Source organism: Boleophthalmus pectinirostris, unplaced genomic scaffold (genome assembly GCF_026225935.1).
Source record: "Boleophthalmus pectinirostris isolate CB_2022bp ecotype Guang Dong unplaced genomic scaffold, ASM2622593v1 HiC_scaffold_9, whole genome shotgun sequence".
In the NCBI taxonomy this organism is placed as follows: Eukaryota; Metazoa; Chordata; class Actinopteri; order Gobiiformes; family Gobiidae; genus Boleophthalmus; species Boleophthalmus pectinirostris.
In genome coordinates, this window is record NW_026571541.1 from 6100871 (window position 1) to 6118956 (window position 18086).

General features: G+C 37.9%; 1 protein-coding gene across 7 annotated transcripts in view; it reads right to left on the reverse strand.

The window, feature by feature from the left end:
* LOC110162867 (vascular endothelial zinc finger 1-like) overlaps window positions 1-18086 on the reverse strand; it is a 19202-nt gene continuing 1116 nt past the window's right edge. The window contains exons 2-8 of one of the 7 annotated variants that reach the window (XM_055166830.1): window positions 14905-15337; window positions 12581-12929; window positions 11908-11977; window positions 10459-10636; window positions 7853-7894; window positions 6492-6557; window positions 1-6365 (exon numbers count right to left, since the gene is read on the reverse strand). In XM_055166830.1, the coding sequence (XP_055022805.1) occupies window positions 5995-6365; window positions 6492-6557; window positions 7853-7894; window positions 10459-10636; window positions 11908-11977; window positions 12581-12929; window positions 14905-15337 (1509 nt within the window). In that variant the 3' untranslated portion in view covers window positions 1-5994. Of the gene's footprint in view, window positions 6366-6491; window positions 6558-7852; window positions 7895-10458; window positions 10637-11907; window positions 11978-12580; window positions 12951-14904; window positions 15338-18086 lie in introns of all 7 variants that reach the window. The other 6 variants (XM_055166829.1, XM_055166833.1, XM_020927777.2 and 3 more) reach the window with 6 other exon arrangements.

The following is an 18086-nucleotide window of genomic DNA, read 5'->3' on the forward strand; positions in this document are numbered from 1 at the left end:
TCATGTTTTATTGTTTTCTTTTATTTAGACAAACCCAAATAAAAGGCACATAAAACATTGCGCATATGTTTACATAATTATTTTCAATGGACATACATTTAAAAAAAATGTAGGAATGTTTAACCTTTCTGCTAATCAGAAAGCCTAACCTTCGTATATACAAAAATTACCATCGATAATGTTCTAATACAAAAAGATGTATAAAAGGTTACTTATTTCTCCTGTGTCATAGCTAACATCCTCTAACAGTTTGTACAAAGATATTACATTCAACTGCCTTCACGTTTTCTGCCAAAATCTATGGTAAAAACTTCACAGAAAATAAAAGTCTAATTATTTGGCCAAATAAATGCAGGTTTTTTCACATTAGACTTGGAAATCATAGAAAAGAAAAATGGATGTCACCGTCAAAAGATACAAAAATAAAAATTCATTCATTCAAAGGCGGATAAACAATGATAACGTTTTTAAAAATACGAGTCTGTGATGAAGGCTCTTTCCAAACCTCACACGCACAACAGGAAGCATTGGTTTTCTTTCAGGCACGCTGTTAAAACTGGGAAGGGCCAAAGACGCAAAACGAGTGGAGCAAAGGATGCAGGGGTTTAGATTATCAACAAAAAATACTTGGGATTTTCTAGTTTAAAAAAGTTCTCTGTGTAACTTTTCGGTTGTCAGTCCAACGTGAATGGAGCCTGAAGTGCCCCCATTTTCACTTTCTATTTGGAGCTACCAGGTTAGCCATGTCCTTTACCTGCTTGTTTCTATGGAGATGTCATTGCTCTGCCTGGAATGTTCCACAGTATGACATTAAACACCTCTACATTACGTTTTTCAATTACAGGTGGTTTTAGAGCTCAAAAATACATACAAAAACAAAACAAAACAAAAAAACAGGCATTCTGACTCATTTCTTGCTCTCGCGTGGGTTCGCCTCTCCACAGATCTGACCTGTAATGTGTTCTAGTTTGGTCTCCATGACAACAGAAAGGTTTAATCCCATACTGTGGAACGTTCCAGACAAAAAAGCAACAATATCTCTACCAGAAATGTGACACAATGCACCTTTAAAGATGCATTACATTAATTTTCTGAAGGATCTGCCAGCTGCTTGACACCTTGGGACATTATCGCTTTGCCTGAAATGTTCCACAGTACGGCATTAAACTTATCCATCTATCTGCATTGAGTCAAGCAGGTGACACAACCAAGACAAGTTTAAAAAGGTCAGATCTGTGGAGAGGCGAACCCACAAAACAGCAAGAATGCATGTTTACCGAGGCTTGTTTGATTGAATAAATGCGTGATAAGCAAGATTAAAGCTACACTGCGGAGCATTCCAGGCAAAGCATGACCCACCAGAAAACTACACGGTGCATAAGAATTTCTAACCAATGAAAAACTCCAAAATTAAAGTGTGTAAAAGCTTAAAGTTGCCTTGTGTAGCTTTTCTGGTGGAGGGTCTGTCAAATGTTTTTCTCCATGGAGATGTTATTGCGTCGTCTGGAATGTTTCACAGTATGGCATTAAACCTTTCTATCTCCATGGAAACCAAACCAGATCAAGTTACAGGTCAGATCTGTGGAGTGGCAACCCCACTCACAGTCAGAATGCTGTTTTTGGAGTTATTTTTGAGCTTTAAAACTACCTGTAATTGAATAAACGTAAAAAAGCAGACCTGTTTAATGTCATACTGTGGAACATTCAAGCAGAGCAATGACGTATCCATAGAAACAAGCAGGTGACACAACCGGGACAAGTTTAAAAAGGTCAGATCTGTGGAGAGGCGAACCCACAGAATAGCAAGAATACATGTTTTCCAAGGCTAGAAAACACCCAACTGAACAAATGCATGATAGGCAAGATTAAAGCTATACTGCGGAACATTCCAGGCAAAGAATGATCCACCAGAAAGCTACACAGTGCACCAATTTCTGAAAAAAATACCTAAATTTAAGTGTGTGAAACCTTAAACGCGCATTGTGTAACTTTTCTGGTGGAGGGTCCATCAAATGATTTTCGTTGTGATGTTATTGCGTCGTCTGGAATGTTTCGCAGTACGGCTTTAAACCTTTCTATCTCCATGGAGACCAAAGCAGACAAAGCTACAGGTCAGATCTGTGGAGAGGCGACCCCGCTCACAGTCAGAATGCTGTTTTTCGGGTATATTTGAGCTGTAAAACCACCTGTAATCGAATAAACGTAAAGAAGCAGACCTGTTTAATGTCACACTGGAATATTCCAGGCAGAGCAACGATGTATCCATAGAAACAAGCATTTGACGGACTCTCCCGAACCAAAAAGTCACACAGCGCTCCTCCTCTGATCCTCTGATCCACTTCATTCGCCGTCTGTGGACTTGACATCACTCATTTGACCTATTTTTTAGTGTTTTGCTTTAAATCACTATAGCATTCTACTTTCATCATTCACATGCATCACTCCATATTAAAATCAGGTTAATGCCATTTCGTTACAGAGCTACGACTCCCCCTACAGGACGCTGCCGGCATGCATTCGACGTCAGCAAGAGGCACGAAATTTTGACTGAAATGTTCCGAAAGAAAAACGTTAACAAACCGACATTGCCGACTCAAATGCCCTTAAAGTACCGCTCTCGTGTAGTGTGCACATGGTTATTCTAGCTGCAAGTGCTTCGATTTCGACAGTATATATAACGCGAGCTTGGGACGTGGGTGCGAATTTTTGTATTTTAGTATTTTTGTCGCAGGCTGCTCCATACAACTTCAACGCGATTCCAAGAGGGTACGAGAAAGACGGCCGTTTTGGACCATGCGAGTACAAAAATAGAAATCTGATGAACACAGCTATAGATTCTTTGTTTATTTTTGACATTTACTTAAAATGTGACGTAGAAAAGTAAGCGTGTAAAGTAAATTCTACGATTTTAAACTTTTAAAAGGCCCTGTACCTGATTTTTTTTTTTCTTTTATTTGAGCAGATCTTGATATCTACACATCTGCATATCATTATAAAGTGTTTCGTCAGCCAAGAATCAGGAAGTGTGTGTTAACATGCTAGCTGTTAGTCGTTAAGATTTACGGTTTCATGTAAAAATCAGGTACAACGTCTTCATTTTTCATTATTTTTTCCTTAAACGGCACTGAAGTTGTACGGATTTTTGTACAGTTTAGTTAGGAAAAGCAGCTTGAGTCAACTTGAATGGACGGCAAAAATAACGTAAAAATCATCATAAAATAAAATTAAAATAATAAACTTCTCATTACAGGATTTGGCGAGAAGATTTTATAGTGTTTTTCTCTGTAAATTAAATCGTAAAATGTAAATGAAAAGGGTGTTCTCAGTAACTGTTCCTGAGTTTGCGCGACAGTGATACGATGTGTTACAGTAAATCAAGTTTTTGACTTTAAAAATAATACAAGTTTATATTATCAACTCCCTCTGGATAATACTGCCACCTACTGGGCACTTTTAACATCTTCAACACAGGCAATAGAAAGTAGTGAACACTAATTCGGAAACCATCTCAAATCAGTTCACAAAATGTATCTGAAATCTGACAAACAAATGTGTCAGATAATTGGCACCTAGTTTTAACGCAATTTGTAATCATGCGAAATTGCGACGTTTTTGGAATTTCCCAAGTTGTCCACAGAAATTGATACTTTGCAGCTGATGTTATTGAGATAACCCTGGGAGTGTGATGCCAACTGTAGGCTCAGCTCTGTCTTTAGACTTTAATCTGTGCTTTATTTTAACTCTGTGTGAGCAAAAACAACCGACTTATCTGGAACTCCAACAGGTTCCACAGAGCTGATTTGTCCTTTTAAACACGTCCCTCTCAAATAAAATTACAGTCACAACTTTTTTTCCCCACTTTTTTACAAAAATCAAACTCTGAAACAGGACTGATCACAGGCTCCTGAAAGTGTTTTTTTTAATCTGTGTTTTATTTATTTGATCTTTAAACTTTTTTTGTCAGTGTTTGCTCATGTGTGGACCGAGTCTCCATAGCAACTGCTGGACATTCTTCCGTAGAGATACGCGTAGAACACCCCCAATGTGACGTCACTGCAAGGTATCAATTTCATTATCCATATCAAATTGAAATCCAGTTCATAAAGATCTTTCTTACTTCATGATTACATTTTTTTTTGGTGACGTTTTCGTTTTTTCGTCCATTATCGTCTATTGCCCATGTCTCTACTTTCATACATCATTATCCTGATTGACATTTGAGAAATAAAAAAACAAACTACATAATTATAAACAAATTGAAATACATTTGTGGATGAGCAGTAGTGATGACTGACTGTTTTCTAACAAAATAATACAGTAAGGGAAGTATTGGGTTCAAAGCGAAACTAAAACTAAAATCACAATTGAACCGAAATAGAGTGAAAAGAACATAACTAATTCACTCACCTTCCCCACAATGGAAGCGTCGTTTTTTTTGTTTTTTTAATACAAAATACAAACTATTAAATACTGATAAAGTCCACTAAAATAATATAAAAAAAAAAAAAGAAAAAGAAACAAAAACCTGCTTCGGGAACAGGTTAAGACTCCAGCAACACATGTCATCAGATTTTGTTAGCAATGTCTAGTTTTGAAGTCAGAGCACTGTCATTCAAAAGCTAAAAACCTATTCGAGATTAGGAGAAAGGGCGCTAAATAGGAAAACTGATCTGGCTCTCTCTCAGCTATGTGTAGTAGTAATAAAAATCTATGCAAATGTCTGAATCGATGAGAAATGGAGACTATAAAGAGACTAAAGACTGTCCAGTGGGTGAGACGCGAAAGTAAAATTGTCCTTCGAGTGGGCAGAATAATTTCCTATGACGAAATACTTGCCTAAACAAAGTACTAGTAAACGCTTGAGCAAAACTGAATACTTATACCGTATTTTCCACTCTATTGGGCGCACTTAAAAGCCTTTAATTTCGTCAAAAAACGACTGTGCGCCTTATAATCCAGACGCCTTATATATGATAGTCAGGAGCATCGCGGAGTAAAACATATTGTGATTCCTTTTAATATCAAAATGCACCTGTCAAGAGACATGCTTATAACGCCCATTTTAAACTCAATTCTATTATAAAGTGAAAGTGCGAGCTGCGTGGGAGCAGTGGATGAGAGAAGAGGGAGACTTCCTGCCAATGGATCATGGACGCCTGGGCTAAGGATCAGTATCAACTGTGGTCTGAGCTTTCACCAAGACCAGAATCATCACTGAACTGCAGGGAACAGTAACCACACTGACTCGGATAATGACGAGAGGGATGTGGACGTGCTGGACGCTGTAATCGCCCAACTGTTTGAATTATTATGAGTTATTGTGAATACTCTAACAATTTAGCGTCTCAGACGGTATTTTTTTACGAGTTACAATTGAACAAATTTGAGAGTTATTGTGAACGCATTAAATAAAGTTTGACTGACTTATCTAACTGTTATGTTTAGTTTAATGCGCTTTATAGTCCGGTGTGCTTTATATGTGAAAAAAGTTCAAAAATAGACCATTCAATGACAGTGTGCCTTATAATCCAGAGCGCCCTACAGTAGAAGTACAGAAAATACGGTACTTCATGAAATCATTTTTAATCCAATGAAGAAAATGGGAAGAACACACTTTTCTTGGCATTTTCGGTTTTCAAAATGCGGCCGTTACAAACTTTTTTTTCCTTGGAAGCAATCATTACTACACACATCTTTTTTTGATGTGTCCTTGGGCAAGGCACTTCACCGGCCTAGCCCAGAAACATAGCTTCTAATCCGCGTTATTTAGTCCGTCGGTAAATAAGGCTACGGTATCGATTTGTTTGAGTGAAGAATAAATGCAATGCAAAGTAAAGCGTCCAAAATATTGCTAAAAAAACGACAAAAATCGAGACTTAATTCGCTTCTACACGCACGCGTTGTATAATTTGAGTTCTGTTTTGCCGTGACACCCACTCGAAGGACAATTTTAGCCCGGCGTCCGCCCAAAAACCTGCCCTGCCCGTCCCCTCTCTACCAGGGCGGGGAGGAGGGCAAGACTTGGGACAAGAATGGCATGCTCTCCATCGGCCTCATTGCTATATTGAGCGGACCGGCTATATTCATTGGCATAGGGGTCGTTATGGCGACGGGGTGCGCGAGGTTCATGTGCGCCGTCGTGGGGATGTTGACCGACGCCAGGTTGACGGGCCCGGTGATGGTGACGGCGGAGGGGTGCTGCAGGTTCACCGGGGCCGTGATGTTCACCGTGTTCGTGGTGATGTTCATCTGCGCCGCGATGGTCACCGGGTTGTTGGCGTTTCGGTTCACAGTCGACGAGGTGATGGCCGCCGAGTTGGTGACGGGCGTGGTGCTGGCGGAGTTGTTGTGCACGTTGTTGGCATCTGCGGGCGGGACAAAACAAAAAAAAAGGGAAAGACGCGTTTTGAATTTTCACCGGTTGTGGAATGGAGCGGGTTTATAGCGGTCCAGGCTCTCTGTGGCGCTGTGGTGGTGTTGGAGGGACCTACCTTTTTGAGAGTAGTCAATTAGGAGTTGGAAGGAGTTATTTAAAACCTCTCCTACCGTCAACTCACCTGAGGGGTAAATTCAAAAAGCAGGATCAGTAGACTCACTCGGCTACATCAGTACTTTGCTAATATTACTACTTTAATTTACAACAGTCTACAAAATCCACGTATGTACACCAGTGTCTAGATGCACACTACAGTTACAGTGTCACCGAGTCCTGGTCATACAATCAGCCAAAAATCATTGCTTTGTGTTGGATTGGCAGCCGTGTTACTCCCAGTCCGCCCCAGGGCACTTGCGGCTATTCATGGGTTTTGAGGATAGATCATAATCCGTGTATCATTCGTTCATTTGTTTTTCAATATAAAACCAAAAATAAGAAAATGAAAAAACAACAGTTTTCTTCATTATTATATCTCCAAAACCAAAATCAATAAACAGATAATGATTAGTTTTTTCAGTTTTTGATTTTATGTTTAAATGAAGAAAGGAAAAAAACGGATTCAGTCCTGGTTCAGTCTGTATGCAGCGCAAAAGTTCGGCATCGCAGTCATGGAAGTCACGTAAACGGGAAACGGCTGTTTTTTCCATTCTTCATTTAAACACAAAATCGAAAACTGAAAAAATCGAATCATTATCCGTTTTTTCATTTTGGTTTTGGAGATAAATAATGGAGAAAACTGTTGTTTTTTTGTTTTCTTATTCTTGGCTTTATATTGAAAAACGAATGAACGTATGATACACGGATTGATCATCTTTATTTTTGCCATGACAACGGTTGTAATTTCTAATCATTCTGAAGTCCGTGAATAGGATTTGCATGGGTGATGAGTGATAGAATAAATATTGGACGTTTTCCCAATCAAAAGACATCATATTTCCTTTTTAAATGATTAATTGCCATGACAACGGTTGTAATTTCTCATCATTTTGAAACCCATGGATAGGACTGACATGGCTGATGCGTGACAGAATAAATGTTGCGTTGAAAATCTGCGTATGGATGCCACAAAATAATCAAATCCATTATTTTTTTATTAGAGAGTTGATGCAACGTGAAATCGGTTAATTCACTCTTCATTTTAGACGTGTTTCTGGCAAATCTTGTGAGGAAATTTGTGTTTTTTAAGGATTCTTTTAAGGATTCGGTTCAGTTCGTGCAGTGTGCATCGAGCCGGGGGTCCTGCTGATCCTGCTTTGTGAGATTTAGCCTCTTTAAAAATGGCAAACGCATCCTCTTGTGAATGTAAGGGCTACCTACAGCTGGCCTTCACAGTGTAGAGAAGTGCAGTGGCAAAAAAACAAAACAAAATGGGCACTTTGTGTTGATCGTGAGTTGTTTCTACTCGCTACGGTTTACCTCTTCTGGGCCCTGAGTGGTTCCACTGCCAGTCACTTTGGCCTATTCAGAGATAAGGACACAGGGGTTACACAGAGCAGGGGGAGAACTGGGGCTGGATACTACTACCGCTACTACAGCTATACCTACTACTACGGCTACTGCTAAAACTACTGATAGACCCTTTAAAATCCTACATCGTCAGAATGGTCAAAATTCTGGAAAAGAGGCAGCTAGAGGTAAAATGAAGCTAACATAATATATTCACAACGATTAACTGATGCTTTTATGACATTACAGCAAAAAATATAGAACACTGCTCCTCTTTTATGAAGGATGGAAAAATCTGCTAATTTATAATGAAATGTGAAATTATTTGTAGATGAAATGACAAAAGATTTGCCCACTAAAATGTCCCGTAATGTCATTAAATCAACAAATAACATAAAACACAATTGTCAAGGTTTAGCTGATGTCACTCACAAGTATCAGAGTGGACTTCATTTGCCATTAGGGGTGTGCAAAAAATATTGAAAAATCAATATACAGTATCATTTAATGTGAAGATACAGTATCAATATCGTGGGCTGCTGTATCGATATATCGCCAAGAGTACTTTTTGGCATATTTTACGAAATTATATTGTTACTGCACTACAGTTTTATTGCTTGTTTAGTGGACGGAAACTTGTTTATGCAACACATTTGAGATTTTCACTGTTTTGATTATTAAAATGGGCGTGTTTCACATTCACTTTGCACAAGAAGTGGTTTAACAAGGTAACACAACCATGATTTTTTTATTGAACCATACTCAATCAAAATATATCGCACTGAATTGTATCGAATCGTAAGATCGCTATATCAAAACATGTATCGTATCGTGGCCCATGTATCGAGGTATGTATCATATTGACAACTTCTTAATGATACCCAGCCCTATTTTTCCAATTCAGTTAAATTTCAATTCAATTCTTTGCCATATTTCTCTTGATTTTACATATATTGTGATAGTCCGTGACTAATTGTGGTTTCCATCACTGAAGTCAAATTATGTTTCTCTTCACTTTTGCCTCCAGCTGCCTCCACTCTTAAATTTAGACTGTTTTTGTTTACAGTTTCTTAAAGGGTCTATGGGGGTAGGCGTTCTGTGGCAAGCCTTTCACTGAGGGGACAAAATCAGAATGTGTGGATGAAGATAAAGCCTCAAGAATCTACACAACACTAAAACATAAAACTTGTTTACAGTCAGTGTAATGAGAACAGAATGTTGTTACCTCATCATAAACAAACCTGGAGTTGTTTTGTTTCATTCACACATTTGAGTAATCCTGCATTATTAAGAGCTTTTACGTATTGTTCAGTAGAGTGCTGAAATCATCTAAATGATTCTAGTGAAAGTGTATGGGCTTTAAAAACACATTGGAGTAGACATCACAAGGTGGAGGGTGAGTGTTTTCCGTTTGAGAGAAAACCTCAGCCTAAATATGCAGGGTTTGTGTGTTAAACATGTGTGAATGAAACAAAACACTTGTTCAGGTATGTTTGTGATGAGGTAATGTAATATAGGCCCTTTAAAGGTCTTGTAGTCAAAGTTTTTCCACTGTACTTTTGGTATCTGGCTTTTAGATCAGTGCCAGACACAAGCCTGCTGTTCTGCTGGCCAACTAGGGATGGAACAAGATTTTATGCCACACGGTTTTGCAAGTTAAAATATTGTTGAAATTTGTTGTTTGTCTTTTTTTTTTTCCCCTTTTTTTTTGTAATGCGAGAAAGTTCTATCTTTTGAAAAGCAGTAGGAAGCAAAAAAGGAGAGTTACGATGGCAGCAGTTACGTACACACACAAAATCTGAATTTTTAAAAAAACTTTTGAATTATAAAACTATTAAAATGACATGTAAACCACAAAACCATTAGATTTCGGAGCGCGTGTAACCGCAGCCAGTCGCCAATGAAATATAAAGTAACAAACAATTGTTTGGCCAAAACTGTGAACTAAACAGCACAATTTCTTTAGTATAAATGTGACTAGGCCTGTCACAATAATCATATTTATTTGATTTGAACTACTGAGAATTTTTAATTAGATTTTTTTGTCTATATGATGAGATTTGAGTTGGAAAAAGTTGAATAAATTACTTCTATGACTCTGTTGTTGTTTAAATCTGCTCTTGAGTTGTTCTGTCAGTGGCATAAATTACTTTCAATATTATCTCTTATCGTTTACTTTAGTGATATATCAAACTTGAAAAAGGTGTTATCGTGATGAGAGATGACTGATATTGTTTTTTTTCCATATAAAGAAAGCGATGGCAAATAAACTCTGAAGATATTTTGGGCCGCTTTTGATTATATATGCAATTTTTATTCACTAAAAACTCTCCTGAAACATTTTTTTTTTTTTAACCACATAGCTATAAGAGCTGTGTAGTCACGTCTGTGCAGCTATCGCTTCAAAACAAAATAAGACGATACGTTTAAAAAGTCCAAATCAAGACAGGCTTTCTGTTGCATATTGTGGGGATAGAGTCTTGTCCCATCCCTAACACCAACAAACGTTTTTTCAGTGGTCTCTGAGTACATTTGAGTTTGTACATGTGTAATTTGCATATAGTGCATGTGCTCACCTATTTTGTTACACTGCTGGTTGTTGCTGTTGAAGTTTGCCTGGCCGTGGGTCTTGAGGTGACTGGTGATGTAGGCGGCGCTCAGCATCTTTCCGCACACGTTACAGGTGACCTTCCCCTCGTGTCGGATCATGTGTGAGCGCAGGCGGTCTTTGGTAGCGAAGGCAGAGGTGCAGGCCTGAGGGGCAAAATGAGAGGCTTAGAGGGATTTACTGGGTTTATACGAGGGGGAAGGGTCATCAAGCTTAGTGAGTTTGAATGGGCAATAAGCCAGATTTTTTTTTAAATTGATTTGATCACAATTCATGTATGCAGGAGCTTGAACACATCTGCTTGGCTGATTGGTAGATCTAGCTGTCACTCACTCAAAGCATGACCGAGGTTGACCAATAGGAGGAGTGGGCGGGGATATGTGGGTTTGAGCATAAAGCTGCAGGTAACAGAAGCAATGAATCAAAATAGTGACACAGGGATAAACTTGTGATTAGATTTTTATCGTCACAGTGCTATGCCTCATTTGTATTCTTTATTTAGATTAGTCTGAATTTATTTTTAAGGTTCTTTGAACAAACTATTCAATTGTTCAGATAAACTCGTTATTATTGGGTAATAAAGACCTACAGTATAAACCAGGTTTCTCATCTTGATTGTTAGATTGATTGATTGATTTCGGTCACAGGTATATTCTGACATTATTTCACAGTCATATTTAACATACACAGACCGAAAAGGTGTGGGCTGAAGCTTGATCTTATTCTGCCTACACTTTAATCCTTTATCAGAGCGTCATCTTGACACCAGTTCAAATTCATAAATACAGCAAGAGGAAACTAACAAATCAGTAACAGTACAACAAAGTACTACAGCACAAACTAAGTCTCATAATTCATTAGGGGTGTAACGATATCCAAGTCTCAGGATACGATATCGTCACGGTATGAACCTCATGGTACAATATTTATTGCGATATGGTGGGAAAGCTCATGATTAGAGATGTAACAATATCCAAATCTCTCCGTACGATATTTTTACGATATACATCTCATGGTATGGTATTTATTGCAATATTTTGTGGAGGCAAAACAGCTAAAACTGTTCATATTCTACTTTTTTACTTTTTTTAACAAGACTTAATCCAACATTAACTAAGACTTAAAAGTGCTTAGAACGGTTATTTCTTCTTGTAGTTTACACTGAAATGGAGCAAAGGATCATGGTCTATGTATTAGTTCTCAATGTCTTTTTTTTTGCCATTGCAGCACCATAACTCTTAATTTAATTTGATATATTGTGATGGTCCACAAGAACTTTGACGATACGATATCGCGATATTTCAGTTATTGTTACATGCCTATAATTAATGTATCTTCCCAGAGTTAAACATTTAAACTTCTTTTTAAAATGGAAGAGAGTGGTGCATAATTTTAGGTCTTCAATCTCTCATCTTACCGTTACTTGGCACTTGAAGGGCCGCTCTGAGGAGTGGACGTGTTTGACATGACAGCTGAGATGATCCGGTCTGTGCAAGAAAAGAGGGATAAAAAACTTTTAAAAATTGTGCAATGGTATTTTATTATATAGACAATAAGAATAAATACCAGTAATAGTTAGAAAAATGTCTCTCATTTGAAACCTTTTCACACTTAATTTATGTTTAAATGTTTAGTTATGAAAATATTTGTCGCTTATCAAATGTAAACCAGGTCTCTATCGGAACTGTATAGCACATCTAAGCAAGAACTACACAATATTCCACACTCCTGGACCAATGAAAAAGAAATTATCTGATGAAAGCTTTTTAATGAAATATAGATTTGAAATAAAAATGTTGTGGACATCTGCTACCTGAGTGCACAGTGCTATGCTCTTTCAAGTTTCTCCTTGTATTTGCACCTCTGTTGGTGTGTCTTCCTTTACTACATTTGAAAAAATAAGTACTAACCCATGAATAAGCAGTTCTGAAGAAGGCCTGACTAGACACAACTACAAGTCTCAAAGTTGCACCATTTCACATTCATGACTCTAAAGCAATTTAAATACTTATCTTTTCCCCTGATGTCTGCAGATGCCACTTTAACACACAACACATCTCACATTATTATTATTTTTGAACTGTTCTGACCTGGAGAAGCCCTTGCCGCAGACAGAGCAAATGTACGGCTTGTGCACCCCTCCGTCGTGGGAGCGCACGTGGTAGGTCATCCGGTCTTTTCTCTTGAAGCGCTGCTGGCAGATGGGGCATTCGAAGGGCTTCTCGTCGGAGTGGGAGAGCTTGTGCCGGTTCAGGTGGTACACGTCCCTGAAGGCCTTTCCGCACATGTCGCAGCCGTGGTTCTTCTTCACGGGCTTTGGGGGCTTCTTGGGGATGTTCTGCTGCTGCGGTTGGTGCTGCTGTGGTTGGTGCTGGTGGTGCATTGGGGACATGACGCTGGTGCCCGTTGCCGTGGAGGTGGTGGCGGTCGTCATGATACCTGAGGGGGATATTATATGTCCTTAGACAATACAAATACTCATTAGAAAAGGTTGGAAATTATGACATCATCACAGTTAAGTCAGTTTAGACATACAAGACCAGTCAAAAGTTTGGATACACCATCTCATTCAATAATTTTTTGTTTTTCTTTATTTGGACTACTTTCTGCATTTGTTTGGCTGTGTATAACTGAAAGGTTTTTTATTCAGCACTGTCCTCTTTTAATGTTAGCTTTATGATCATTTATGTTTTGATGTATTTGTATTATGATTTTAATGTGTATCTTATTCTTTGTATAGTGATCTTAATGTCGTTCTTATTCTGTAACGCACTTTGAATTACTTTGTTTATGAACTGTGCTATACAAACTTGCTGTGCCTTCATACAGAAGCCATAAAATAGTAAGATGTATGAAATTATGTTGAAAAAGGCAAATAACTAAAATGTTTTTAAAATACATATTTTATATTCAAATCCTCAAAGTTGATAGTCAGGCTGGTGCCACCTAGTGCCTCCACTCAATTTCATTTCTCTCCAGCAACTAGGTCAGGAATCGTAACACACTAGATGGTTTGCTAAAACCCCAAAAGTGCAAGTTCTGGCACCAGCCAATCAGCAAAGAGTCATATATTCAGTGTTGTCAACGATTCCAGAGATCGAGGATTTAAAGTCGGAACAAAGAGAATGTTTGGTGAATTTTATCAAGGGGAAAGACTTTATTGTCCTTCTTCCTACAGGATTTGGGAAAAGCTTAATAAACCAGTTACCCCTGTTAGCAGCGCATTACATATGTCAAGACCAAACAGCAGCGATTGGTTAAATGATAAAAAGTACCCGCCTAACGTCGAACGAACGAATTCTGATGCTGCGAGTTCAAACGGTTTCTACGAAGTGAAACCGGCTGATGAGTCAGGCTACAAAATTGTCACCCTTTGCCTCAAAAAATATAATAGTAGAGCTATTAAAATTTTTCTTTTTACTAGACCATTCCATACATCTTATTTCGTATATTTGATGTCTTCTGTATGCATATAAAATACAGAAAGTAGTAAACAAAGGGAAAAAAAAAAACACTGAATGACAGGGTGTGTCCAAACTTGAACAACAGCAATAATACACATTCAGACACAAGGCAAGCTCATTCAAATGGAAATAATATAGCCATATAAATAGTATAATAATATAAGCATATTACTTATACATGCTACTAAACTACAGCTGATGTCATCAACACTCACTGGGGGTGTGATGCTAACTGTAGACACTGCTGTCTGCAGCTTTGTTACTCAAGTTAGACTTTAACCTGAGCTTTGTTTTAACACAATCTGACCAGAAAGAACTGACCTAAACTGACTCGAACACCTCAACAGGACCATGAATGCTCATACTGATATATTAGGTGTTTAAATAATTCCTTGAGTTTTCAGACAGACAAACTTAAATCTTCTCAGCTTGTGTTTGCTAATGTGTGTCATTGTGGAAAACCCCCAGCATCCCTGCAATGTGTCAATAAAGCCAATACCAACAGGGAAGCTAATGATTTCAAGTTAAAGAAAAATTTAAACATTTAAAGACTTGCAGATTCAGAGTCATGTGTTCATCTTATAGACAGTACAAAAAGAGGCAATACAGTGAATAAAACGTTGTAATTTAGTACTACTGCCCAGCTTTTAGTCTTTTGATTTGCCAATTTTAATAAAAGGACTGTAAAAACAGTCAGGATTCATGAACAACTTTAAATGCGATGTAAATCACAAATGGAAAAAAACAGGCACAATGATTCCATTGGTCATGTAGTTTCAAATACTCAGGAAGGTAGAAGATTGTTATGTTTCTATTTTGATCATTTGACCATTGTTGGTACCTGGGCATTTATTTTTTCTACTCCTGTTATTACAATGTATTGTGATGTGTGAGCTGCTGTGTCCACTATGTGTCCAAAATACACGCTCATGATCTAAATGCATTTGTACCTGCCACTGTGGTGATGTAGGACTGGTTGGCGTTGTTTTCTCGGGGGACGGTGGATATTAGCGGCACCATGGTGGGCGCGCTCTGTGTCTTCTTGGGCCTAGACACCATCTTGATTCCTGTGTGGGAGGATTCGTGTCTCCTCAGATGGTAGCTGTCTCGAAACGCCTTGCCGCAGTATCCGCAAACAAATGGGGTTTTGGACTTGGGCTCCTTTTTGACCACCACCGGAGGACCCCCCGGCGCGACAGAGTTCATGCCCGCCCCGCTCGCCACATTGTCTTTGAGGAGTTCGGCGGCGCTGACCGGGGGCTTCTGGTCCAGCGGGATGGGTAACACGGGCTTCTGGTCTGGAGGGTCGGTCCCGGAGTTTAGCAGTGGGAGCAGGCTGTTGGCGGACACTGGGTGCTGGTGATGGAGAGCCTCGTTTGCCTGCTGCAAGAAACAAAAGAAGTGTACAGTGTTAATAATCTCTCTAAAGGCAAGGCAAGTTTATTTGGATAGCACAATTCGTACACAAAGTAATAAGTGCTTTACAGGACAAGAAAAACATTAAAATCACAATAAAAACAAATCAAAACATTAATAATCATCATAAAATTAACATTAAAGAAAGAGAAGAGTGCGCAATAAAAACCTTTCAGTCATATATGAGTCTGGATTTAAACATTGTCAAAGTAATGGATATGAATAGAATAATACTAATATTTTTTATTTATTATTACCATTTATTGCTGCGCTTTGTCATTATAATATAGACTTAGACAAAGAGGAAAGTAAGAGAAATGACTTGGACGCAGTAGCTCACACATCACAATATAATTATAATGACTAAGAGCAAAAATATAATAAATCAGTGTCAAGTAATGCATAATTATATAATTGTATATGTACAAGTAAAAATAAAATACTAATAATATACTGAGATGTGTGAGCTACTGTGTCCAAATCATTTCTCTAAGTCAAAGTTTAATTATCAAATCACAAACTGCAAGAACAAAATACCCTGTCTTTTAAAAGTAATATCTTCTACATGTTGCATATACTTAGACCTACAATCATGCTCTGAAGTTCATGGAATTCTTGTATTAGTTTATCAGTTCTACTTCAGTCTTTACTCAAATGTCAACGCTACTGTGAACAAAATAAACATCGCAAACCTAAGCACAATTGCTGTACTTGTCAGAAAAAGATTAACAAAACAAGCACTCTACCCAAAGTGCTTTACATGTTAGGTATTAAGTGTTTGCATTATCAAAAGTCCCACATTTGCTTCATTGTTTGAGTAATTTCTTGTATCATATTAAGTTTTGGAGCCACACCAATCATTCTTAAGCCTAATTAACTTTTTAATATGCACTAAAGGCTCATGCAGGAATTTTTAGAGTGCCAGTATCTTCTCACCATGTCATTTGATCATTATGTCCCCAATTAAATGAGTTTTACAATATAACACCGACCTAAAAATAGCAACGTTTATATTACATTTTTCAAGTATGCAAAAGTAAATTATTCTTCAAAGTGTTATTGACCCCTTCACATGTTTTTATGTTTTCATATGAAGCCCCTCAGATGATTTGCACGAAACTTGCACAAACTGTTGCATGTAAAACAAAAAAGGGTCAGACCAAATCAAAATTTTAAACATTGTAAAATATTATAACAGAAAACTGCTCTAAAATGTTTCAAATCTCAATCAGTGCGTTGTGTCCAGTTGAAATATTCATAATCCCTGAGCCTGAGTCCCACTGGGGCCGGGCCGTGACCAAAGGGACAATGGCGGCGGCAGCTGCAGACTAAAGATGTGCTGTTTTATCCTCTGCTGCTGCTGCTCACTCTTTACTCGTACGTTTGCTCTGGGTCATTGTCCCCAGATTTAAGGACATTCAATGCACCATTGTCTCAGTTTATGTTCCCTTCTGCTAAACACCTGCTCCAAGTGCAAATCCAAAAAGCATACGACATTTCAAGTTCAACTGTACCCTTTGGAAATTAAACTAAACTGTGTCGGTTTATCCGCAGCAGCTCAGCGTGCTTCTGTTCAGTCTCTGTGCAGGTTTCACCAAAACAGACCTGGGCTTAGATCTCAGTCATTCAAGTTCAAGTCATCATGTTTAACTTTTTGTGTAGCATTTTCTGTGAGATTTATGTCCAAATGTAAATAAAACACATTATTAGTGTTATAAAGTTAACTAACCATAATGTTGTTCGATATATAATAACAAAAAGTAGCACTATAATGGAAATAATAAATTCAAAATAAGTAGTGAAAATAAATAGCTGAAAATCATGGGTTGAATCTAGATAAAATTAGGTTAGTCTTAATTTATCTTCACCTTTGTAACAGTAAAACAGGTCAACAGTTCTCAAATAGGATGAGCAGAATTTGAAAACTGGTCTAACAAATGTATACTTTACATCAAAACTATGCGGCACTTGATGCTGTAAATTAAACTGAAATGAAACTCCTTCAGATACAGCTAGTACAGAGACTTCCAGCTCACTCCACAAAAAACCTACTAGTATTCCAGCAACTTCAACATGGCTGTAGCTTTGGGTAAATGGCGAATCAGTGCTTTTAATTCTTCCAAAAACCCACTTCCACCAGACCACACAATAACAGTGACTGAACAGAACCACTCATGCTGAATAATGGACGTCTGCCACAATTAGGGAGAAGGGAAAAACATGCAACAGCATTCAAATCAACCAGACAAACACTTATAAAGCAGTTATGTGTGTTTATATAACTAAATACACACATTATAGAGTACAGGAGGCTCATCTCGAAAAAGAGGCCAACTCATCCATTGAAAAAACAAATATGAAGCCATTCCAGAGAAGAACATTTTTAGAAAGTTAGAGTGACCAGAATTTCAAAATAAAAAACTGGGACATCTTTGTTTTTAAGGTGGTTGGTAATAATACAATGGTGAAATGAGTAGGTAATTAAGAAAAACTGTTACGCAAAGACCATTCAGGACTAACATGTGAACCAGTATAGTCACACTTTTTTGTGTTTTGTTGTTTTTAAGCAGATTATTTGTATTTTACCTAAACAAATTACAATGTATGCCTCTCTTTATTGTTTACAGTTATCAAACTGGTCAAAAATAGGGACGCCTTGGAGATTTCTTGTATAAAACTGGGACAAATCACTTGTTTTTGATAAATCTGCTGGGAC